Here is a 27,107-nt window from a genome sequence, read left to right as displayed (position 1 = left end):
GGATAAAGCCATGCAAGCCAATCAGAATCCTCAGAATCGACAACAATGAATAACACGAGCGGCTTCCTGTTCCTTTAAGAATAACAAATATGGCGTGAGGTTTGTTTGCGTGGACAGACAGATAGGGTGCACACATGATGTTAAGCATTTTCTGGCACTCGACGTGAAGTTTGACAATCTAAAACCCTGTTTCTCCCAGTTGACACGGCAACACATAACCATCGTTTTCAGAAATCTCCTCTTTGGCCGAGTTTTTAGAAATAATTTAGCAATAATAGTGGCGCTGAGCTAGCAGTATAGCAGCGCAGCACCATTATTCCACAGCCTGGGGAGAACCCTGCTCCATGACTGCCTGACTGCTATCAAGGATTGGATGTCTCTCTCTTCCTTCAGGTAAACATAGACTAAACCAAATTTCTCTTCTTTGCTCCCAATAAACTCATCCTTGAACTGAATCCCTCGATCGGCCCTCTAGCCGACAATGTCAAACCCTCCTCCAGAACCCTCACACATAAACAAACTTGTACAATCCTGCTTTTTCCAACTCGGGAGAAGTCGGGGGTTCTAGCCAGGATGCTCACGCTCGATGATGAAATCCACAGAGGTAGTGTGTAACTTGCACTTCTCTGCCTTGACGTACAACCTGCTCCTCTAGGCTCTGGGAGAACATGAGGATGTCATCCAAGTACATGAACACAAACCGGCCAGCATGTTGTGGAGGATGTCATTGACCAGATTCTGGAACTCTGCAGGCGTGTTGGTGAGACCGAAAGGCATGACTAGATATTCAAAATGGCCTAGAGGTGTTCGGAATGCAGTTTTCCACTCTTCCTTCTCATGGAAACACACCAGGTGATATGGCAGGTCCAGTTTAGAAAAGACGACGGCTGGATGGAGAGGGCCGAAGGCAGAGTCGATGAGGGGCAGGGGGCACTTATTCTTGATGGTGATGTCGTTTAAGCCCCGATAGTCAATGCAGGGGTGGAGGGAGCAATCCTTTTTAGTCACAAAGAACTATCCTGCCCCTACAGGCAAGGAGGACGGGCGGATGAGTCCAGTACTTCATGGTCTTGCCCCTCCCTACATTTCTGAACTCTTACACCCTTACTCCACCTCTAGACCACTCAGATCTTCTGACCTGGGCCTCCTATTTATACCCCGCTCCCTCCTCAAATCTAAGGGTGACTGTGCTTTGGCCGTCAGGGCCCCATCCCTCTAGAACAGTCTACCCTCTTCCGTCAGAGCAGCTGAATCACTAAATGTCTTCAGAAAACTTCTCACAACCCATCTTTAATGTCTTGCATTCCCTACAATGGAATTGTAATTATTCTTTGCACATATACATGTATGTCTATTTTATTTTATCTTATTTTATTTTGTTTACTTTTATGTTTGTTTTTAATTGTGTTTTTAATTCTGTTTTATGTTAACTGTACCCTGTACAGCACTTTGCAAACTTAGTTTGAAAAAAGTGCTATATAAATAAAAAACTTGCTTACTTACTTTCTTATTTACTCAATTATTAACATACAATTTTAGGTATTTTTACTTGGAAAAAATAGTCAAGGTACTGATTTTCTACTACTTTATACTTCTCCACATTTGGGGGATAATACTGTTCACTTTTTGTGGGCTGTGTCCTGGTCTCAGTGAGGACGTAGATTCATCATGTGTTCTGTGAAAAATATCCTCTCGGTTTTCACAACCTTTGTTGGTATCATATTATATATTTGGGTGTCTATAATCTGTATGTTGTAAACATGTAATCTTTTGTCATTTTCATATATTTTTCACCTAGTATCTCATTATCTGGGTCAGCTGGATGCCCCCTATTGGCTGTTGCTACAATATAGGTGAGGCCACATCCTGCCATGATAAAGACATTTTGGCTTTACTTATGACAGTGTAATGACAAAAAAGCAGTTATGATTCTCAGATGAGGGCTTAACAATTGTTTTTATATTTCTTTTTTACTCCATTTACGCTAATATGTTGTGGTTTCTCTCTTGTGACAAATGTAGGCTACATATGAACAAAAGCATCTGCCAAATGCCCTAAATGTAAATGTAAATGTAATGAAGATTTTCAGCGTTTCCTTCTTCATTTCAAACTTTTTCTTATATTTGGAGTGCCTGCCACCAAAATGTAATGGAGTGGTGGTGTAACAGAAAATAAAGATACAATTACAATTTTAAAAAGTCCTAATACCTTAAAATTATACTTGAGTTAAAATACTTAGTTACATATTATCACTGGCTACTCTGCCATTATAAGAACTAACAATAGCAGAGTATGTCACCAGCATAGTAGTCCATGCTGGTCCATGAAGTAGTGGTGCTCTACCTACACAGCAACGTTCCCTCAAGTGCTCCTCCAAACTGATGAGGAGAGTCTGTGTGGAGATCCAGAGAGTAAATACACACAGAAACAAATACACACAATCTGATGAAGGGAGAACAGTTGTAAGCCACAGCTACACAGAGCTGCAAACATGTTTGGATAAAGTGGGTCAGAGAAATCTAGGCCATCCTGACACAATGGGTGTGTTGCAGTCCCTGTCAGCAGAGGGTGTCAGAGAGAGATGTGCCTCAGCCTCAGCAAGGCCTGCTGCACATTTACCATACCAAAACAACATCACACACGCACACACATACACACACACACACACACACACACACACACACACACACACACACACACACACACACACACACACACACACCTAAATCAATACTTTGGGGTAATATCTAGTGGAGTAGCCCATACAAGGCCCAAAGCAGAATTTTATTTTGAGCCCCCCCCCATTACAAAATGACTGTATCACGAAATGCCATTTACCTTTACAACCTTTCTTAGTAGGAACAAATCAAATGGACAGCCTCTTTCAACAATAAAGAGACAGCAGAGAGGACAATTGTGTCTAGATGTGGACTGGAGATGTCTAGACAGAATTGTCCTCTCTGCTGTCTCATGATTAGCAGGCTGGGGAGTTTATGCCACAAAGTTTTTCTTTTTTATTTCAACAACACACCCACCCTCAAGTGAAGCATGAGCCTCCTCTTGTTTTGACATTTTCTTTCTTTTGTCGGTGTTCTTGAGTTACAATTAAATTAAAGTGAGAAAGTTTTCCAGCCCCATATGCTTTATAATTTTCAGCACGTCACTGAGTGTGTTTACATTCAGGAATTCATTCTTTTCATGGTAGTTTTAATGGCTAGAGGCAGAGTCCACCATTCCTATTCATTTTGAATTTCAATTTGTTACTTGTTCTCTTTTTTTTTTTCTCTCCTGCCTCGGGCTGACTTCAACATTAAAAAACGTGATCTGTTGAGCAAAATGCTTTGCAGCTCAGTTAGACAGGAAACATTCTTTGCGTTGGGGGAGTGTGGGAATTGTCTGTTGTTGGCTGTGGCAGAGTGACTGTGGCTGCTTCTAAACCTTAGGGTCTACATCTTATAAAGTCTTCATTGCTTCTTTTCCTGTAGAAACATTCTGGAGTCAGGAAGGAAGCTCACACATGCATTTCCTGTCACAGCCATGTTAAGATAAAAGCGTAAAGGTATAGAATTCCACTCAGAAGTAGTTAGCAGGAACTTCAACCGTCTGCAACCATTAAGGACACAAGCCCACCGACACAGCACTGTGACTCAGACGGGGGGGACCATTCCACAAATGCCTTCTGCCCATAGCGAATGAGAACTGGCAATTGTCCTCATAAGAGTACAAAGACATGCCATTGGTCATAATAGCAGCAGGTACATTCAGTACAAATACAATAAAAATATTAGGGCAAATGTAGAGGCAATAAGAAACAAAAAGTACTATATACAATATGCATCGAAAACAATAGAATAAAATAGAACGTTCCTAACTATAGATTACTATATACAATAAAATGCTAGTTATGAAATATAATACAAATAAAAATATTGAGGTAAATAAAATGAAATGTTGAGGTAACTGAAACATAAAGAGCAAGAGTGAAGGTACAGGTTTATGTACAAATGCAGGGTTATGTGCAGAAATAATGTAAAGCTCAATAGTTAAGTGTGTGTTTTGTGTTTTGTTATGTGAGCAATATAAAGTCTGATGTCAGCAGGTAGGAATGATATCCTGTGCTGGTCTTTAAGGCAGCGGGGTTGAATGGGTGAAGCTGCTCTTCAGTTTTGTGGAGGGGGTGAGAGACTTTGTCCACTATCGCCAGCAGTTTCACCAGCATCCTGTCCTCCACCACCTCCACCAGGGTCAACAAGCTCAGAGCCAACAACAGACAGTTTAACAACAGTTTATTCAGTCTGTTTGCATCCTTTGTTTTGATGCCCGCATCCCAGGACACCAGTGTGAAGAAGATGGTGCTCCCAACAACAGGCTGATAGAACATCTGGAGCATCTGATTGCAGACATTGAAGGACCTGAACCTCCTCAGGAAGTAAAGCTGGCTCAGGCCCTTCATAGACTGCCTCTGTGTTTGTAGTCCAGTCCAGTATACTGTCCAGCACCACACCCAGGTATTTGTATGTATCCACAATGTCAACGTCTGTCCCACCAATGCAGACTGGAGAGGGCGAGGCTTGTTCCTCCTGAAGTCCGCCACCATCTCTTTCATCTTCGCCACGTTCAGCTGCAGGTAGTTCTCCCCACCACATATTGCCGTCTGCACGTCAGATAGGCTTCAACCCACATGACGCAGGCAGAATCCACCTGCATGTTCTCCAGTTTGGCCTTCAGCAGCCTGGGCTGGATGGTGTTGAGAAGTCAAAGAACATGAAGTGGACTGAGGTGTTGAGTCCATCCAGGGAGGAGAAGGCTTCCTGCAGCAGGTAGATGATTGCATCATTAACCCCAACATGGGGCTGATATGCAAACTGTAAGGGGTCCTGTGATGGGCACACTAAGGGTCTGAGGTGTGCTAGAACTAGCCTCTCCTTGACCTTTGTGATCTGAAAAAGAAGAAGAAGAAAAGAAGAAGGACATTTTGAAAAATGACCCTATAAATCTGACCTACTTGTGAGATTTTTGAAAAAAATTCATTTTGAGAATTTCAGAATCTGAATCTAAGACATGAGACAAAATAGTGCTGCTTGAAAATACATTAACCTCTTGAGCTTTTTAACATTATTTTCATCAGTCAGTGGGTCACATGACATGGAAGCTATTGAGAAAAAAATCATAATTTCTGCATATTAATATTCATATAAAATAGAGGAAGCACTAAAATACAATAAAGATAGGTGTGTCTCATTCGTCCAGTTTACTAATACAATCTGCTGCTAGAGTCACAGGGTCACATGACATAGAAGATATTGAAAAAACTGCAATTATTTTGTATTGATATATTTATGCTAAGTAATTTAATGATGGTTCCTAAATCAGTCCCCAGCGATTTACCACGAGTTTGAAAAAATGGGTTTGCATGATTCACGAGAGACTCATTTCAGGTCGGAAAAGCCGGATTGCCAGAATTATCTGGCAGAATCACACCCATACTCTCTCGTTCCAATAGCCATACTTCCCTTACTTACTATACTTAGTTACACATATACACTGTACACATGCTGTGGGACAGCGTACACTGGAACAATGTTGGCATTATGTTTCCTCTAAAACACAAAAACGAAGCAAATTAATCATAACTGAACTAGGGCTGCACAATAAATCAAATGTTCATCGTCATCACCATATGAGCATGTGCCATAAACACATCTCGCGATAAACACATCGCAAAAGACTGCCTGAAACGCAATGAATAAGAAAAATCCTTTTATTTACACGCACCATGCGCGCTGTGGACTGCAGCACTGGGAGCGGCAGGACGAAGCGAGACAACATGGAGAGAACATACACGGGAGACTCTGCTTGGTGTTTAACGGAGGCCCGCAGCGAAGGGGGGGGGTCACTTATGGGTCACAGAAGTCTTCAACAACGTAACGTTGAATGGTGATATATTCCATTTGTTCTCTGATGTTATGGTGTAGTAATTGTTGGCTCTGTCAACATGGGAACACATAGCTAACATCATTATCGTTAGCAACATGCTGACATGCTTCATTGTAAAGAGCGTGAATCACTGCGACTGTGCAACAACTGGTTTAATCAAGAGGTCAATTTATACACTTTTTATGATGAAATGATCCGTTCAGCAGAGCAGGGGATGTCTGCTCACTCATCACTCTCCCACTTTGTGTGTCAGTAGGTTCAGGAAGGTAAACAACAAGCTTATCAAGTTATGGGAGGTGATTAGGGTTAAAAAGGGTGATGTGATTCAATTGCATTAATCTAAATTTTTCTTTTAAGGTTAAGGTTTTCAAATTGATTGCCAGAAATATAACACATTTATAATGACAGCCCTTAAATATTTCATTACTGCACTGTCATAAAGTGCAGTAAAGATATATATTTTTATTCTTAATAATGTTAAATGGGCCTAGGGGCCTACAGAGGGTAACAGAGTTATAAATAGGCCCACATTTTCCAGTTCAGACAGGAAATTTGGTAAGTTTGGCTAAAAGCTTAATATCAAACTGATATGCACACTTCAATATTTGGTTATTATTGTCACACATCACAGATTTTCCTTATATCGTGTAGCCCTAATTTGAACCCAATTTGAAAAAGACATGACTGCTGATGATGATTGCTACCATCATGGCATTTGTAATTCCCCAAATCAACATGTGGAGGAGCCACTATGAGTTTTAACATGACAGTTGACTTTTGGACAATAGTACATATGCATTATTTTAAAGATTATTTTTGGCATCTGGCATTGTGTTTTACACTCATACTGAATGAAACCACACTAACCCCTCCCCCCGCACACATCATGCAAATGACATTCCACTGAGGTGATTAGATCACTCCTCAGATACACTCAACAGTGATTAGGTCCATTCAAAGCCCTCACTGCCCCCTCCCTCAGCCATACATGCATACATACATACAGTGTGTGAGAACAACTGTCTTTGTCACAGCAGACAGGTTGGAGCTTTGTTTGCTCTGGGCTGACCAAATGTGAGATATGCCTGTGAGATAACCAGATGGTCAGCACTCTGCAGGAGTTATCACTACTTGTGAATGTTGTAAAAGTGCAGACAAATGTGCAATGTCTCTAAATCACACACGGGTCAGTCTATACCAAATCACCTTGGCCCTCCTTGTTCTCTAAGGAATTCAAGTCTTGCAAGAGTCTATAGCTATAGCTCAGGACTAAATTTCAGCATTTTAGTGATGCCTTGTATGTGTGTTTTAAACCTCACAAATTAAAAAAATAAACGTGTCCTAAAGATACAAGAGACACTAAGGATCATATGCAACATGTTTTCATTTATATAGTTGCTGCTGAATGGTTACAGTCATCATCATCATTAACATCAGGATTTTTTTTTTCTCTTTTCACCAGAATGAAGAATCTTTTATTTTCCAAAACCACATCTCCACTAGTCTTCACTTCCTTGCAGAACTAAGAGCCACAGTTCTTGTTAAACAGCGTTAAGCTTAAGGGGGGTGGACAAGCTGCAACAATATATGTATCATATGTGTACCACGTAGCCCTAACTGAAACCATATCGTAACACTGTATCCGCTGCTGTACCTGAGTACATGCGATGAAGCGGATTTAGAAGCCTATGAAGATGGCGGCTGTGAGTGCATCACATGTAGCGAAGCCAGCCGTGTATATGGTGCAGTAGCGACACATTTCGATGTTGATATTTGTGAAATTTAAAAAAGAAGATGGTGACATCTTGATGCCATGGAATCTACCATCTTGCCACGTTCCAGAAGAGCAGAAAGGGCGGGGCCAACGATAAGACTATCCACACGGTTGAATAAGCTCAACGCCTCTGCATTCCCATTGGTCTGAAACACTCTCCCGCTCCGCCCATTTTTGGGATGCGAGTCAGTCATTGCTCAAGAGAGCTGTCACTCCCAGAGTGGACGGGATTTCCATGGTCCTCAGTTTTATGAGGCAGGAGAAGAAATTTAGATTTTCTTTTTACTGCTCGAAGTGCAGCCGCTCCGGACCCTCTCTTTCTCTCTCTCGTAAGAGCTCCCCCCCGCCTGCCGCCACAGCTTCGCCATGGCTTCAAAGAAGAACGCAAAAGTACACGTCAAGTCCAAAGGTGCGTCGCAGCTCTCCTCCGTGTGTGTGTATGTGTGTGTAACAGTGTGGGATGAAGCGTCGCAGCCTTCAGCTTCCACAGGCAGGCCTCTCAAAGTAAATCGGGTGTTAAGCTGTTGTTTCGTTCCGGGCCCTGGTCCTGGCTAGCTAGCGTCATTTAGCTTCGTAAAACGGCGTGGACGTGTTAGCCGCTCTCTGCAGTGCTTCAGCCGAACTTAAGCTGTCCACACAGAGCATGTCGACACGTTGTATATAAGCCTGCTTATATACACGCACAGAGCTTCGACACCAGTGACCGTCCCTAACGTTGGCTGGCTCAGTGTGTTGATGTGAATCTGTGTGAGCGACATGACGTTACACTTCACCGTCTGTAACGTCTGAATCAGCTCTGTTGCATTAACGCTGATGTTGGCAACCCCAGCAGCACCGGGGTCCAGGCTGGTTGACCATGGCGACTCCATCTCGTGGGATTACAGTGGGGCACCGGCTCACACGCTACAGTTAGCCCGCTCATCTATGGGTTTAGTTTCCCTGCCTGCAGGCCTGGTACTGAGCCCTGATCTGTGGGCCTGTGCGCCGCCAGCCCCAACAAGCTGGACCGGAACTGCTAGTCTGTGCATCCCTGGGCGCTAGGCACCCCGCCCCCCGATTCAAGTCGAGTCACACTTCTAAATGCTCACGTGTCATTTCTAGAAGCCGTGGGTGGGGTTATACGTGGCTCCAGGGGTCTGGGTCCCCCCCGCACAGGAACCCTCACATCTATAGGTCTGCTGTTGTATACGCTCTGTGCAGCTGTTTGCAGTGTCGAGCCTCCTGCGGTCTAATGTCTCGCCTCATGCCACCCTGCAGAGATCGACGCTGCTCCCAGATATCAGTCAAATCGATCAAATCACGACACGAGCGTCGTCGTCTGTTCATAACACAGTGAGCTGCACAGACACCCGCTGCTCCTCAGGACAGCTTCATGGTCTGTGTGTGGATGGAGGAGGCAGTAATACCGCTGACACGTGGCTGTGGTTGAGCTGCTCCAGCTCCGAGTACACGCTGTCCTTTACGAACTGCACTGGGCTCCGGACCGTCAGAACGACGGACCTGTAGAGGTACACGTTGAAACACACGGCATCTGCTAAAATCATGCTCGTGTAAAGTGTTAGCTGACCCCTGAACCTATAGCCCCGCACACCCAGCTCAATGATTAAAGCTCAGTGTGGTGCAGCTTCAGACTGGAGTTTCCTCCATTCTAATGATTGTATTTCCATGTGCAGAGTTCATGGTGTTCCTAATCAGAGGACAATGTAATGGTTGAAAGCCCAGAGAACAAAATGTTCAGTTTTTCGTGTGAAGTGTAACCCCGCCCCCACCTACCCTATGCATGCACATATGTACCTAGTGGCTCAAGCAAGCTTGGTTACAGTGGAGCAGAAGGCCTGCAGGTCCTACAATGAGCACATGCCCACTCTCCAGCAGAAAATGACATTTATTAAATTAACTTGGGTATCAATTGATGGGCCCACATTGTGCAAATGTATGAAGCTCTCTGTTTACTAGGATAACCTCCAGCTGTTGGTTCATACTGCATCTGTGAAAGTTGTACCCAAGCAGTTGACAAGTATCGCAGCAAATTCCACTATCAGTATCAATCTCAAAGCTTTGAATGATGCAGACTGTATTGTGTGATACATGAGTGGATGTTTAACATAATATGAGAACCCTGCCAGATGTGGTCCGTTAACCCATTACCTGTTGAGAAAAATGTCTCAGCCGTCCCTGGTCAGTAGGTGTGATATCTTTCCCTACAGTTGAGTGTGAGTGTGCTCTCCTGTAGCAGCAGTAGGTTCACAGAGCCTCAACTGAAAGGGAAAGAAGGCCCAACACACTGACTCTGTATTTATTTGACTTGCATTACATGATCAAACACTGGGTGGCTTATCAAATAATGAAGTTGGCTCTAGGTGTGCTGATCACATGGCTAATGTAATCATGGACCTCTGAGGCTTGGATATTATCACAATATTATGAAGAATGGTAGTGATATTGATATTGAAAGTAATTATTTTTAGTTGAGTTGATTATTTTTGTTATCACTCTCCTTGAATTATTGTCATATTTCTCCCTGAACAATATGCAAAAAAAATTGTCTGTGATGAGTCACAGTGACTTTTTATTTAGACTAAAAGAGATTTGATTTTTGCTAGAGGTAGGTAAAAATATTGATTCATCAGTGCATTGCAATATGTTTTTTTTTTTCTAAATTCAGTATCGATTTAGAAAGTACTTTTGAATTGATTCAGGCAAGCAGCGCGCCCCGACCATCCCCTGTCCCTTGCAGGACGCCACTCGGTCCCCGCCTCCAGCAGCTGGAAGCGCCTCGCCCGCGACCTTGTTCGAGGGTCGGAGGGTGATGTGCCGCAGAAACGCTATCGGAGCTGCGGAAGTGGGTAGCTGATGTCTGACGTGCCGCTCTTTCGCAAACTGTAAAATCCCAACAAAGCAGGTCTCACCCTGATCGCTGCACTCTTTTCCAGGGAGAGAGGGGGTTCAGTGTCAACGTTTAACCCCCTTGCGTCTAGCTGGAGGGCAGAGGGACCGCGGTTATGTCGATGTTTATGTCAGACAAAAATGTACCATGCAGTCCCAGAAACAATGGCACTTTCTCAGCTAAACTATGGTTACACTATTTTATATCTTAACACATCGTGTGCCTTTGTTAACATTTCAGTTCAAACTAGAACTTCCTAGAGGAAAGATTTATGATTTAAGATTACTTCTTTAGGTTTAAGAAATATCAACAGGTACTCTAATGAATTATTTGTTTATTACTACTTATTACTGAATCGATATTGAAGCGTTTATATCAATATTGAATCAAATCGATATTTAATTGAATTGCAACCTAAAGAATTGATATTGAATTATAAGGTTCTTAACAATACCTAGCCTAATTTTGCAGGGGTGTTTACCAACAAAGCATTTCTACATCCGGACAACATGATGTATACCAGTGCCTCTGTGCAGCGCCACAGTGCTTCATGCATAATTATAAATTGTGACACAGCTTGCAGCTCCTGTGTTAAGTGGCACTTTTTTAATAACTGTGCTGTCTGACGTTTACCTTTTTTTTTGATTTATTGTTTGTCGTGTATTCTCTTTTCTTTTCTACATTATGTGTCATTTCATCCCTCAGGCCTCCTCCTCCCCTCGTCTGAGGTCTGGGAAGTTTGTACAACTGACAGGTTAACAGCTTGGTCTGTTCCTCTGATGTGTCATGCTGCTGTGTTATGTTCTTTGCATTTGCACAGTGTGTTTTTGAAACTTAAACCCATAGATGGACACATTGCCATGTAACTGCACAAAAGTTCAATGCTGTGTGTGTTCTGTTAAGGCTTGGTGTTGCATCTTCCTGCCTGCTGCACAAGTTTAACAAAACGTAAAGCATTATTAATGTTGCTATGGTAATGGAGTGTAAGTTTTGGATTAAACTGAGTGCTGGAGCTCTGTATGAGGCCCTATATAGGCTTTGCTTTATATGGATACCAGCCAGCAAATCTGAAACTTTTAAAAATCTATTTTCTGTTGCGAAGTTACAGGAATCATTTAAAAGAAGTGGCACATGATGTGCACAAGTGTAGTATTATACAGCAGTGTGTCCTCACTACTGTTGGAAACAATATGAAGTTGCAAAATGTTTTAAAGGTGAAACGTCCACGCTGTGTTTTGACCAGTGTGTTTTACAGTGAGCTAGTGATGAATCCAGTTGACTCAACACCTCAACAGACAGCCACTCAAGCTAACACTGGTGATTTTCTGGGGATTTCTCACAACAAAGCCATGAATGGGATCTGTTTCCTGCCTTTTCTGTTGTGCACAGCCTCCATCACTGGAATGTACTGTTCACCATCACAAACCATGGCCCATGACTCTGAATCATCCCAGTCCACTCTCTACACACCGTTCAAATAGAGTGCTGCTCTAAGTGAGTGTATGTTGTTGCTTTCGAGGCCATACGGGTATGTTCTAAAAAGCATCTGTTTTAAAGTTGGTTAAGGGTCAGAGGTCGGCCTCCTTCAGCAGTGGTGAGGCTGTGAAAGTGGTTGGAATGTATTCAAAGGTAGAAGAACCAGTATGTGCACAGTCATTAGCGTGCTAACGTCTTAAAAGCCAGAGGGATGTGGGAGTTTTGAAGGCGGTGCACAGCAGCCCTTACATAAGACTAAAGAAGAGCTGCTCAGGCCGAACAATGTGTACTGAGCCTCAGAGTAGAGACGAGCACACAGTTTTCCACTAGTTTGGAAAAGAGGATTGTGTGTAAGTGGATGCACTTGCATGTGTGAAGTAGCTGCTGTGGTCATACGAGGATGGAGTGTATAGACGAACTAAGCGGTATGTTATTGCCTGGTTTTCGTCTTCTTTTGGTGTGTGTAGAGTGCGGGATGGCTTCTCTTTGTCTTATGTGTGGAAATTGGTCCATATTATTGTAGAGTATTCAGTTCAGCACAAGGGGGAGATTTGCATTTATGTAATAGTGTATGCATGTACAGTATTTGTGTTGCTGTTGGGCTGATTGAATCCAGTTGGTATGAATTTCAAATGCTGTTGAAGGAGAAAACAAGAACTCATCTTAAAGGGGCACTGTGTAGTTTTGATGAAAAAATTAAAACTTGGAATGTTAACATTTACATTTTTTAGCAATTTCTCAACAGATCAAAATGTATTGAGTAATAAGTAAAGTAATAATTTAACAACAGATTTTCCTCATAACAATTTAACCATTGTCATTCGTATTTCAGTGTTTTATTCAATCATCAACAAACATGACAACATATGCACTAGGGCTGGGCGATATGGCCAAAAAATGTAATCTCCAATTTTTTCACACCGAACTTGATTTATGATTTTAATTGCTTATATTGCTTCTCAAAAACTACTAATGACAAAGAAATTATAAAAAACATTGTTTTATTTGAATACATTTATTGTAAACAAAATTGCCCTGACATTTTAAACACCTTCAAACTCACCTGAAACTTGTGGCAATTTTTGATAAAATGCTTTTGTAAACATACATTTAACATGTCAGATTGCTTGTTTTTATAAAAACAGATCAGTATCCCCGTTTGGTATAGATAAAAACAACTTTCATCAAATACTTTATTTTGCAAAAGGTATTTTATATCCCTGAAGATATGTAAACTAAATTAAACATCTGCATTGCAATGCATAGTAAACATGACATGTGATGTACAGGACATGAAGACCTTTCTTTTCTGATTTCTTTACCAAAGAAGTACACCATTTAAACTTCTTTTTTTTAATTCACTCTCCTGCTGACTTTAAATTGGGAGACCAAAGAATAACCTGAATGCATGAACCTGAATTTCTTGCTTTGTCAAAAATGTCACCATACGGGTCCTTTGTAGGTAGAAAAACAGTGCTGTAGCAAATTGCAGGTAAGGGATGAACAGACAGGACTGCAGTTCAAACAGTTTTTTGGGCAGGAACTCAACAGTCATGAGCTCCTCCCTGTCCTCTCTCTGTTGAAGTAAAAATGAGCCGACGGAGTTTCATCATGTCTGTAGTTTCATCTGTATTCCAGATTCACACACACGTCAAATAGGGACTCAGAAATGACGACATACTACATGTGAATATGATGAACATTCTCAGTCGCCCAGGTCATGGTAGGAGGCTACGACAGTTCTAACTAATTGGAGAGTTGCATGCTTTTGAACTCAATGGGAGTTTCCTTTATAGAGTTGTTATGGACACCTGTGAGCTCTGAGGCCCCATCCATACGGAAATGCTCTTTAGTCTAAATGCAGTTTTTTTCCATTGTTTTGGCCAATCGTCCACACGGATCCTGTAAACACAGCGCCTGAAAATGCACTTTTTTGAAACCGGTTCTCGGGGTGGAAAAATCTGCAAATGCTGCCCTTGCATTTTTGTGTGGACAGCAAATCTGCATACCTTCCGAAACGATGAAGCCATCGCCCCACCCCTCGACCTCTTGCCTCCGACCTCTGAACCCAGCGACGTCTAATAACAACAACAGTGGCGGACGACATGCTTGTGTTTGTGCTGCAGAAGATATTGAGCCTTTCTTGCAACTTACTCGCCTTGTAGTTGAGTGTGAGTCGCAGCAGCGGTTTGATCTCATTAACGGTCCACACAAACGATTATTGTTGTGTTTGGTTTCTCTTTCTGTCTGTTTGTTTACTACGGGTGGGAAAAGTAATTGATTCTTGGATGAATTATGATTCGGATATGGATGATTCTGAATCGATTCACAAATGTCAAATTGATTTTCTACATGTTAGTTGACAGCGTAATGTTGACGGGATGCAAGAGGCGGAACTCGGAAGTGCAGGATTGCAGCGCCCGGACAGTTGATGGCGTGCACACAACAAAAAACATGGGATGTGTCGTGAATGACTGTACTCACAAACAACTCATGAGTGGAACAGTCTGAGGCATTTGTTCATGCCGAGCGGCTCGAGAGCAGTGTGGAGACCACTGTTGGCTGTTAGTTGTGGTGTTGAGTCCACAGCGTCCGGTTAACTTGTGACTCCTGTAACTATCGGGTATTTCTGTCATTCCGCACTGTGTTCAAATGGTTACTTAAAGCCATCATTCCCAGCCGTGTACATCGTTACTGAGTCGATGTGAAAACTGTACACTGTCATACAGCCTGCACCGTATGTTGAAATCCAGCCCAAACTCATCGTGAGGTCAGTCAGCTATGGCAAAGTGTGAGACGTCCAGATCAAGCTGTGATACAAACACCTGTATCGACCGTCGAGCAGCTGCAGCTGTATTAATGTCCTACATGGATGCTGCTACAGGCACACTTTTTTCTTTTCCTTTTGGTTCTTTGCAAAGCTGGATGTTTGCTAGCAAATGTAACCATTCACTTGACTTGCCACATTTCTTTAATTTGTTTTATTAATTAAATAGATTGGAAGTAAATAGAGTACGGATCATTACAAATACTTTGCTTTGAAATTACCAAGTCGTCACACAGTCAGAACAAAGTAGGAAGTGAAAACTCAAAACTCACCAAATTTGGAATTTATGTCACATCTGACGAAAAATTTGATAATGAGCGTGCCTGACCTGCAGGCTTTGTAGCGCCCCCTATTGTTCTTGCCTGCCTTCCACATGGTCATAGATGAATGAAGTTTTTTTGCACAGATTCATCATGAGCAGGCGCACAAAGTCTGAGGTCCCTCCAACAGGAAGTCGACCATTTGATGTGTGGCAGCATTTTTCATGCCTAATTTGAAAACTGTCTTGTCCTAGAGCTTAAACACTACAGTCTTCACACTCGTTTAGTATTGTCTTCATGCCTTGAAGATGAAAAGTTATGGAAATCTTTCAGCTCTGTCATACCTGGTGGGCGTGACGGTGGTAACCATTTTTTTTCTTTCGCCGTGAAGCATCAAATCTTTATAACTTCAACATACAATTTCCCATCTACACCAAAATGCACATACATGTAGACGGTGTCGCCCCGAATATGTCTCAGCATCAATACTAAGTCGGCCATTTTGATTGGGGCCACCATTTTGAAATATTTCCAATCCTCGCACTGTTGTGACATCCTCCAACAGAATTAACACAACAGATTTCACAGTCAGTCAGTATCATCCTCAGACCTTGAAGATGAAAACCTGTTAAAAGCTTTCGCCTACATCATGCCTGCTGGCCATGGTGGTGCGGCCAATTTAAATCCTTTGCCATGAAGCATCAAGTTCTTGTAACTTCAACGTACAATTCCCCTTCTACACCAAATCTCTTGGGAATGTAGAGGGAGTTGCCCTGAATATATCTGTGCATCAAAACTGTGTCATCATAGCGCCACCCACTGGACAGAGGAAGTCAGACAAAAACCATAATAATTTAATGCCCCGCCTCCTACTTGCAGATACAGGAACTAATTCGGTACGTGTATTTGCATAAAAAGCCCCTCTTGGACCCATACTGTCAGTCCAACAGGAAGTCGTCCACTTTGATGTGAAATGCCATTTTATGCCTCCTTTGAAAACTATCTTGTCCTAGATATTAAACACCACAGTCTTCACCACAGTGGAAAACATTTTTTTTCCTTCGCCGTGAGGCATCAAGGCTTTGTAAGTTTAACATACAATTTCCCACTAAATTATTCAGGAATGTAGAGGGAGTCACCCACAAGGGGTGGGAATCTCTTGGCACCTCACGATTCGGTGCCAAGAGATTCCCACCCCTTTTGTTTACAGCGTGCAAGCTTTATGAGCATGCTCCGTCTGTTCTTCTCCATTTTTGGTGAATTTCAGGCACCACCTATAGGCCTGGAATATAGTGTTCTCGGTCATTTTCAGTGGATCCCTTTGGACGCAAATATTCTTGAAAAGATGCTGAGGAAGACAGAGGAAAAAGAGATTGTTTTTGTATGTGTGGTCTTCATGTTTCTAGGGCTAGGTGAGCCCAGGTGTGAATAGTTGTTAAGCTGTCTGGTTAGAGAACTCCAGTACAGCACTGCAGGTGGGTGAAGAGTGACGTCTTAAGGCCCCCACACGCCGCCCAGCCTCAAACCACCAGCCAACTGCCTTTACTTGACCACTCTGTTGCCTTTTGTCTGACCCATTCGGCAGAAAAGTTGCATTGAACATACCGCTACGACTTGCTGCCAACTCTATGGTAGCATGTACGTTCTGCGCTTGCACAAGATAAGCCTCAATAATAAGCCTCATTACCAGCGGGTGGCGCTAGTCTTGTGCCAAAACATGAAAACAGGAAATGACGGAAAGGAGTGCATAGAAAAACAAAGCTCATACAGTATTCCACCCCTCCCACACACTGCGCTGATTCGCTAGCACACCACCAATCAGTAGGGGTGGGCGATACTTCAAATTTTGGTATCGATCCGATACCAAGTAATTACAGGGCCAGTATTGCTGATACTGATACTTTTGACTTGAAAATTACTGATCATTGAATGATTTTGTACTTTTGCCTCTAATGAGTTGATCATGATTATGATGAAACACAGGACAAAGATTTTAGCCAATAAGAAAATGATATTTAACATAATTAAATCTATAACCCATCTGCATGTAGCCTAAATAGGAATACTAACAGATACAAAAGGGTTAGGAGGGGCACAGTGAACCTGAGTAAGCGTAGTGAGAGAGGTGGAGTGGAGCTCTGCTCATAACGACTAAGGGAGACGCTGCACTCCTACAAACTCTGTGAAGAAATGAGTGATTTGCTGAACTTATAGAAGAGAAACTACAACAAAAATATTGATCTCATCCCGCTAGTATCAATCCGATACCAATACTCAGCTTGGTATCGATACTGTCGATGTTTGGATCGATCCACCCACCCCTACCAGTCAGACTGGTCATACAGCTAACGCACAACCAATTAGAGAATCCACTTTTTCACACACATGGATGTTTTCCCAGACACCTGTGAACACACTTTGTTATATTGGCATGATTTAGTGCTGGGCGGTATGACCAAAAATATATATCACTGTATTTTTTTTTTTTCATGCATAATCAGGTGTTCACAGCATTTTCTACTGGTTGAGAGAGGAATTACTAGCCCCTTTTAGACAGAAAAGGCGGCACATTTCCTGCAAGGTAAATGCCGCACTCTGCCGCCCTGTCTATCTCAAAAGGTGGTTTGATATTCTTTCTTTCCCAAAAAGCCGCCACTGGGGTAGGCATAACCATCTGAGGTGACGTGAAGCACTAAGTTGGGCATGAACAGTGATGTACAACATATGCATCGGAAGAAATGTGTTGACACTTGATAGATTCGCTTAATTACTGACACATGGCCCATATTCTCGCCTGCTCAGTCAAACACACGCTAATGTCAAACCCCCGCTATTAAAGGAAGCGTGCAGTGGAGCGCCTCGCATTAGCTGCCTCAAGCAACAGACAGCTAACAGGGACGAGGTCGAATTTGTCTTCAAAATAAGAGCTTTACATTGCACCCCATTGGAGATTAGAACTGAATTCCTAGCGGGGGGCTTTTAATTTGAAAGTAGCAGCCGTTAGTAGCTTGCCGCTACAACAACAAGCTGACAGCTAGGGACCGAGGAGACACAAGTCTCTCCCGAATCTCAGTGGCTTTCCAGTTGCTCATCTTGACATCCGCAGATGAAGTCATGAACTGCTATCCTATCCATCTTCACCGTAACTTAACACCAGAGCACAACTGTTTACCCTCACCACACCTTGCAATCGCACTATACCTGTTTAGAAGCGTATTGAAAAGGGTCTGGGATGAAACAATGTCGCATGGTGCAGCATTCTGTACATTTTGTAATCAATTTCACTGGTATGGCGATATATGAAAAATTCATATAACAAAAATATACACCGGTATTCGGTGTGAACCGGTATACCGCCCAGCACTAGCATGATTCTACTTTCTGTGAAAGTTGCAGCTTGTGTAAAGCTGGTTGAGCTAGTGTCACCTGTAGAGCACAGACCCATTTACACTACTGTGTAGCCCCTCCTACCAGGAAGTGATACCCCCCCTTTTTTTATTTAAAAAAAGATAAGATAAAAAAGATAAGAAACCCCATTTGATCCTTCAAAGCTGGCCCTGCCAAGTTAGCCTTCTCTTCCTCTCTTTGTGTCAGGCACAGCTGTTCTAACAGCACTATAAATAGCTGTCTTTGACCTCCAGAGCCATATGAGGCTCAAAGAAAAGGGTGACAGAGAGCAAGGATTACTGGCAGATGAATGATAGACCCTGTGAACAGAAAAAGTGAGGAGGGACAGACAGGGAGGCAGAGAGGAGGTACGAGAGGGAGGCACAGCTACACTTTGCCTCAGCTGGGATTGATTGCTGTGCTTTCTAGCCACTTCATACTTGGTTAGTCGGCAAGCCAGGTAAGCAGGAATGGGTGATCCAGCGACCCTGGTTGAGGCTGCCGCTCCTCCTGTCGTCACGGCAATCCCTACGGTGATGGCAGGGGAAATGCAAGGTGAGGAAAGTCTCTGTTCAAGGGCTACTGACTTGAGATCTGACAAGGACAAAGGAGCGTGGAGGTCATTAAGCGGGCCTGGTTGTCCTGCTGCAGGACTGAGGACTGAGTGGGGAATTAACATCTCGACGGTCTGAGAGCACTTCAAGCCCCCTGAAACTCCAGTTCATATACAGTTTTTTTGATATTGTATGTAATTGTGGTGTGATCAGATCTCTGTAATAGAAGTGCATGAACAAATCAGATATGTATTCTGAGCTGCCTGTGTAAGATGGGTATCAGGAAAAATTCTCAAGATGTTGGAGACCTGCATGTTTTTCAGGCGTTTGCTGGATTTTGAGTTGTATAATTGGACAGTGATCAACTTACTGACCACAGTTGACCTCTGGTGTTGATCACTGAATATAATGGTCACTACTAGGGCTGCACAATAAATCGAATTTTCATTCTCATCGTGATACAAACATGTGAGATAAACACATCGCAAAAGACTGCCTGAAATGTGATGAATAAGAAAAATCATTTCATTTACACACACCATGCACGCTGTGGACTGCAGCACTGGGAGCGGCAGGACGAAGCGAGACAACATGGAGAGAACATACACGGGAGACTCTGCTTAGTATTTAACGGAGGCCCACAGCAGGGGGAGTGTTACATTGTTTCAAAGTAATCAAGTACATATAGGTCACAGAAGTCTTCAACAATGTAACGTTGCATGGTGCATGATATATTCCATTTGTTGTCTGACGTAAAGGTGCAGTAACTGTCGGCTCTGTCACACTGGGAAAACACCGCTAGCATCATTAACGTTAGCAACATGCTCACATGCTTCATTGTGAAGAGTGTTAATCACTGCGACTGTGCAACAACTGGCTTAATAAAAGGTCCGTTTATAAACTTTTTTATAATGTAATGATTTGTTCAGCAGAGCAGGGGATGTCTGCTCACTCATCATTCTCCCACTTTGTTTGTGAGAGGACTCAGGAAGGTAAACAACAAGCTTATCAAGTTATGGGAGGTGATTAGGGTCAAAAAGGGTGATGTGATTAAAATGCATTAATCTAAATTTAAAGGTTAAGGTTTTCAAATTGATTGCCAGAATTATAACACATTTATATTGACAGCCCTTGAATATTTAAGTGGTAGTAAAAATATGTGCAGTAAAAATATATCTTTTTACTCTTAATAATGTTAAATAGGCCAAGGGGCCCGCTGAGGGTTATAGACTTATAAGTAGGCCTACATTTTCCATTTCAGACAAGAAATTTGGTAAGTTTGGCTAAAAGCTTAATATCAAGCTGATATGCTTAATATTTGTTTATTTATCGCAACTTATATCGTCATTGCAATATTTAACAGCGTTATCACACATTGCAGATTTTCCTAATATCGTGCAGCCCTATTCACTACTGTGTGTCTGTGCAGCTTGAGTTTTAGAAAGTTATAAGATGCACTGTAGGTGTGAGGGCTTTGAACTATGCTCTTTGAGTGTATGTCTGAGTGTGACCTCTCCCAATGTAGTGGACTCCAACACCTGTTCATTCTCCCTGCCACTATTTTCTCCCATCATGCCTTGTGAAATGTCATCGGCATCCCTAGAATAGCCTCTTGCTTTTTATTTTCTTTCCATTGCCTGCACTTCTTTCTCCAGAGGCAGTTCTGAGTTGCATATGAATTCTAGCACATTTTCCCAGATTTCAGTTTAAAATGGTAACAACTTGGAGTAACTCACTGTTCATGTCTAGCCTTTATCGAATGTGTCCAAAAAAAGAGAAGGAAACCTGTCAAATTCTGAGATCATGTAAATATGTATATGTACTGTCCTTGGGTTGCAGATGGGACGAAAACACAGTCAGCCAATAAGAATGGGAAGAAGGCGGACTCTGGGTCCAGCAGCAGCTTCTTCACCTGGTTCATTGTACTGGCCCTGCTGGGTGTCTGGACATCGGTAGCTGTGGTCTACTTTGACCTGGTCGACTATCAAGGAGTGCTTGGTGAGTACGCGGTGCAGCACACTTGCACATTTGTATACCTGAATCTTTTCTTCCTCCCTCTACTTTTCCACCTGATGCCCCTGCTGGAGAGGACGTGCTAACAACTAGTTTAACTTTTGTCACATTGTCAACACATATGTCTGCCATCTGTTCCTGAAGTCCACCTCAGCCTTGGGTAAGAGCCAGTCTAACCATGATGTTTAGCATTCATATCAGAACACGAACGTCGCATCTGCAGAGTCTGCTTCAAGCCTCCGTTCTTCTTACTCTTTCCATAGTCCATTGTCTGACACACTTGCTTTATACCAGATACTTAAGATGTCCATCAGCCACCGTAATGGTTGTGATCAAGAATTGGCCAAATCAAGTGAAGCAACAATGCCTTCATTTAAATGAAAGGCCAATGTTTTGCTGCATCCTCAACATTCTTAGTGTTCAGTATTCTTGGGATAAATGTGAGCAGATAAAGGACATGGTGTGTATGTGGGATAGACTGATAATCGGCCTGGCTGATTATATTCAGCATTCTGATAGTCAACATATTCCAAATATTGACATCTGTGATTTTTCTTTCAGATTGCTGATAAAATACACTGATTTAAAAATGTTTGGCTCTGATGCAGCATCCTCTCACACAATGTCATGCCCACAACCCCGTCACAACATCAAAATGATGCCTGTAAACACTGAACAATTGAATCAGCAAAGTAACTAGTAACTAAATGTACCAAATATGAAGCGTACTGAAAATGTCATGTAGCAGAAAATGGGAATACTCAGGTAAAGTTCCTTTTTAAAAATTGTACTTAAAGCTGCAGTCTGGAGTTCTGAGAAAAACGTGGACTTGGAATATTTGAATGATACAGCTCCCAGGTCCCCCCTTCTTCCTCTCTGCTGCCTGCAGCCCTGCCTTCAAAGCCCCTCCTCACAGAACAGCCTGTCATACACAAGCAGGCTTGTAACCATGGTAACAGAGGAAGCCAGTTAACCAAGATGGCACATTCAAAATAACAACATCATTCGCCCTGATTGTTGTATTTCAACTAAATTGTAATGAGGGCCTCATGCCGATCACTATAGATATCCTAGGTAACAAACACTATTCCTCACATCCACATAAATGGAGTTACCAGCTAATCATTCAGGTAACCATTGTCACCATGCCGCCTTTTTTAAGCGTAAGTGATGTTATGTAGTGTTGTATTTCTCTAAACCAATTCAACCACTTTAGAGCAAACCAAACACAAACTAACGTTGTACTTGCCTGGTTACTTAAAAACACTTTTGCTAACCAATAGCACTAAGCTTAGCACTAAGCTAAACACTGGAGTTGGCATACAAGCTAACAAGCTAGATTTACCAATAAGCTACATAGCTTGACTTAAAGTCTCAAGGCGATACGTGCTATTGCGAATATTACTGTAACCGCTGCCACTATAGCCTTGTGGTTAAAATATAGAATGAATCATATCAAGCAGGGCTTCTTACTTGTCCAGCTGAAAAGTCCTTACAAATCCCCCAGCTCCCTCCACATCTGAATATGACGCTCCGATATTTATCCTAGTTTTCTCTCTGGCTCAGTACAATTCTTTTACACTGCTTTGTCAGTCTTCTTATTTCTTCTCTTTGACGTTGACAATGGTGGGGCATTTTTCTGCTCAGTTGCTTCTCCGTCATTGTTTGCAGTTTGGGCATGACCGCATCTGACCAGGTAAGAGCAGGCACTGCGCCTGCGCGGGGGAGAGGCACTGCCCATTATACACTGCGTATTGGAGGGGGGCTGCCAACAGCATAGGCACAAGAATGATTGACACTTCTCCGACACTGCCCTGGTCTCTGATTGGTTGTGTTGACCCGGGAGTGGTGGATTCTTGCAAATCAAATTACAGCCACTGGGTGGACCCACAGACAGTGTATTTTTACACAGCTGACCTGTATCTTATTCTGCTGTCAGATCATAATGATAGTTTTAGCAATTATAACAAAAAATAGTTACAGACTACAGCTTTAAGAACAGTACTTGAGTAAATTGTTTGTAAATTATTTCATCACTGGGTTCTCAGTGTTTGGACATCATTTCATTACTACTGTAAATGAACATCAGTCTCCTTAATTTCTAATGTTCTGTGTCAGCCCTGAAAAAAGTCATATCAGGCGACCCCCTAGTGTGTATACCATCTTATCCAGTGTTTTTGTTAATATGATAATCCATATATTGCAGTACCAACTCTTGTACCTTTTAACAATCTGTCTGTTAGATGCACGTCTGTCTCTGAGCACACGATCCTGTCTCTTAACTTTACTGCTAATGATTATTGTTGAACATTCTTGTGTTTTTAGTAATACACTATTAATGTATGAATTATAAATCTGCTCTGTTGTTTTGGTTAATCCTGCTCCTGTTCCAATATGTGTGTTTTGTGTTTGCATGCAGACAAGGCTAAGGGCTTACAAATTAACCTGTCTGAGGCCTTGCAAGGTAAAAAATCACAAGGCATATTTCTGTTGCACCCTGTGTGATCGTGAATTAGTGTTGTCCTGTGTCTTGTCCTTTGTGCGCTCATTCCATCACTCCCTTTCACACTCTCCTCAGAGCCCAGAATCTAAACCAGGCAGTACTATTAACACATATCACATAACACATATCATGAACTGATGATGTAGTAAAACATGCTGCACACGAGCCTCATTGCTTTCTGTCCCTGCACTGTGTTGAAGAAAGGCTCAGTGTATTCATAAACTGAGGCCTAGTCCACACAACTAAAATAAGAATGATCTGTCTATGTGAACATTTAGCACCTTATGATAATAACAGCAATAATCCCTTTATAACCTTATCCATACTACACTGAGCAACCCTGTGCTGTGTAAACAAGACGGGCAGCAGAGTCCTCCCAGAGTTATTTGATCACAAAAAACATTAAAACCAAATGTCCCACAGTGTCCTACTGGCTTATGTTCAGTGATGGACACTGTAGTTAACAAGTCTCTGAATGTTCCTTCCTGTTCCTTCCTGTTTTACCCACCTGGTCTCAGTGTCCCATATCCCCTCACATTTAAAGGACCTCCTTCCACTTTTTAGCAGAGGGAATGATGCGGCCGATCTCCTGCAAGCTTGTTCTAATTCTTTGTCTGTGTCTAATGGTGCATGTAAATGTCCAGAGATCAATGTGTTTGCCGAGAAACAGTAAGTCTCTGTGTGTTTGTTGCTGCTGTAGGTAAACTGGTGGCATACGATACAGATGGCGATGGTGATTTTGATGTCGAGGATGCTAAAGTTCTGCTAGGCAAGTTGATTTCTGTAATTTACTGCTGATGTTGGTGGTTACTATCAGTGTCTTGCAGAAAGTAAACACAGGCAATCCATTTGTTTTCGTTCAGTGTTTCCCACAGAATCAGACTTTATTTGTGGTGGTGACTGTCCAGCCGGGGTGCCAAAGAGCACTGCCACCGACAGTCAGCTAACTTCCAGTTTAGCGCCGAGCTAACTTGTATCAGGATAAAATAATGTTATCTGGCGGCTCTTCTAAATTCTCCAAATTTCGTTGGACCGAATTGCCCAAAGTCTAACAGCAAAATGAGTCATTTCGCAGTGTTGATGTTTTCAAGGCCGGCGCCCTTTGTGGGGGCTTGGTTTCGATGATGAGGCCAGCCGTCTTCTTTGCAGAGGAAGTTTCAGTCAAGCCAACTGCGGTAAATAGTCCCCCTACTCTTCCTTGATGGTTTCATCATCGGTATGTAAACCACACCACCATCCACTGTATCAGAGTACATAACCTCATGCTATTCACGGTGCTGTCTTGAGTGAGAATCAATATGTGGCGGCTGATGTTGTGGTGGACCACCACAAACAAATGAATGTGTGGGAAACACTGCATCGAGAAACATGTAAACATCACCTCTGCATTACTATTGAGAGGCGTTATGGCTGCAAGAGTCAAAACAGAGTTTGAACTTTTCTGCAGGCCACTGATGAAGTATTTTTTGTGTTTGTTAATTACATTAAATGGCAATTTGGGTTTCTTTTGCACGACTGACAATTGTACAGCTTACTGTTACCATTGAGACAGTCTCATTAATGAAAGCAGCAGAATATCTTCCACATTTACTGCCTCAGTACCTCTGTGAAGTTTTTTTTTTTTTTTTTAACGCAAACTTGCTATATTAAAAGTGTCATAGTTTGAATTGGTTCTAAGATCCAAAAGCTTCTAAAGCTCGCCTCCCAACTTAAGGCTTGGGGTGGCACCTCTATCTATCTCTATCTCTCTCTACACACATACACCTTCTTAATGGAACATACTTACTGTGTGCAGGGGTTGTATGCAAATTGCTGAATTTAAAACAGCATGAAGCATTAAAACTTGGCTTGCGATGACAAACAATCTTCATGAAACTGAAATTATGTGCCCAGTTAAATTGTCACATGGGCATAGTGGTGCAGACGCCCCGGATCCGTTGATGGATGTCAAGCCGATGGATCCTGCTCATTTCTATTGATATGTGATATACAGTATGGCAAGTTGCCAGTGCTTAATTTGCATTATTATGGCCCTCCTCTGTCTTATTGTACCAAAATCCTACCAAACTAGAAGTGCTGATCAAATATCAGTGAAGATTCTGTTAATTCTCAGCCCATTTCTCACCCCAAACATTTGCAGATACATGATTTTGTGTGCTGTTACTTGTTATATAAGTATGTGTGTGATCTGGCTGCCACATTGAAAACGTAAGATTAATAACCAAGCGCCACCCAAATCATTGTTACCTTATTCATAAGCTGGACCTCCTAGTGTTCCGATGTGTCCAAATGCATCCTCTTCTGATTCTGTGTGTCTGTACCGTGAGAATTACAGGTTCAAGTTTATCTTCATTCACATGATTTAATGAGGATCCAACAGACGGTCTCAATCTTTTAACGGCACACTCATGGTTTTTGTGATACAGCAGAAACATTGCTTTTTTGCACTGGTTAAAACCTTCACTTAACTGGTATACAGAAATCTTGGCTCAGACTGTCCCATCCTGAAGTGGTCTTGCATGGCAGCTGTTTGCTCTGCCATTATTTAGATAAAGCTCTGGGCAGTCATTTTTGTCACCAGAATTCATCCCTCAGCTTTCCTCTCCTGCTTACATGAGACATGGATGATGGATTGTATCAATCCCTTCTCAAATTGGCTTAAATTAAGTGTTAACTCTCCTGGCGTTTAAAGGGCACGCTTCTATGCATACACTGTACTTCCATTGCCCTCAATTGATCCCGTCGTTATCTCCACATGTATGCCTTCTTTTTCACACTCTTGTTTCTTGTTTGTTTGAGCTCGTCAGCATAGAGTCTGTATCAGGGCTCTATGCTGACATCTTTCCCCAACCAGCACATGTGCTCCTAAAGTTAAATATCTGGGAGCACAAAAAATATTTATTTATTGATTTATCGAACACTTCACACTTAAATAGGCATAACAAACAAAATGATTTACAGTGTTTGATTTAATTTGTTTTCCATTTCAGTTTGTACCCAATGTGTACTAAACACAAAGGATGTCAGCTGTCCAAGTGCATATTAATATCCATATAAAATAGAGGAAGCACTAAAATAGGATATAAATAGGTGTGTCTTATTCGTCCAGTGTACTAATACAAACCGCTGCTGATTTGGAGTCGCTGGGTCACATGACATAGAAGATATTGAAAAGCAATTATTTTGTATTAATATATTCATGCCAAGTAATTTAATGACTTCCCTTTATTGTCATTTGAGTTACACTTTACTGTGCAGTGGGAACAAAATTTTGTTTCAAGAGTAGTGCAGGAAAAAAAGATCCTTTTACGAGGGTCAGTGTTGAGTCAAAGCAAGCTTTGTGCTGACCATCGTTACTGAAGCAGTCTGATGTGAAGTGGTTAGCACACACACACAAACTTACAGGAACCGTAGCCGTCACGTTGTTGTTAAAAATCTTTTGTTGTCTGTAGCTGGGACAGAATATAGGCACTTATGTTGATTTTTACA

The 27,107-nt window shown here is 42.2% G+C and overlaps 1 protein-coding gene and 1 long non-coding RNA gene across 6 annotated transcripts in view; one reads left to right on the top strand and one right to left on the bottom strand.

Annotated features, from left to right (window-relative positions):
* Window positions 1–3,053: 3,053 nt before the first annotated feature.
* LOC119010860 lies at window positions 3,054–7,728 on the bottom strand. Its single transcript, XR_005072071.1, has 3 exons — window positions 7,592–7,728; window positions 5,776–5,987; window positions 3,054–4,940 (listed from the first exon to the last, which is right to left on the bottom strand). It is a non-coding gene; the product is annotated as an uncharacterized LOC119010860 (long non-coding RNA).
* Window positions 7,729–7,930: 202 nt separating this feature from the next.
* Window positions 7,931–27,107, top strand: part of asph (aspartate beta-hydroxylase) — a 43,403-nt gene continuing 24,226 nt past the window's right edge. The window contains exons 1-4 of one of the 5 annotated variants that reach the window (XM_037083406.1): window positions 7,931–8,120; window positions 20,942–21,100; window positions 23,535–23,579; window positions 24,319–24,387. In XM_037083406.1, the coding sequence (XP_036939301.1) occupies window positions 8,078–8,120; window positions 20,942–21,100; window positions 23,535–23,579; window positions 24,319–24,387 (316 nt within the window). In that variant the 5' untranslated portion in view covers window positions 7,931–8,077. Of the gene's footprint in view, window positions 8,121–12,401; window positions 12,500–18,923; window positions 19,104–20,941; window positions 21,101–23,534; window positions 23,580–24,318; window positions 24,388–27,107 lie in introns of those variants that run through there. The other 4 variants (XM_037083408.1, XM_037083405.1, XM_037083407.1 and 1 more) reach the window with 4 other exon arrangements.

Source organism: Acanthopagrus latus, chromosome 21, assembly GCF_904848185.1.
Source record: "Acanthopagrus latus isolate v.2019 chromosome 21, fAcaLat1.1, whole genome shotgun sequence".
NCBI classification, from domain to species: domain Eukaryota; kingdom Metazoa; phylum Chordata; class Actinopteri; order Spariformes; family Sparidae; genus Acanthopagrus; species Acanthopagrus latus.
Note: the sequence above shows the minus strand (reverse complement) of the source record. Positions and strands in the feature narration are given on the sequence as shown.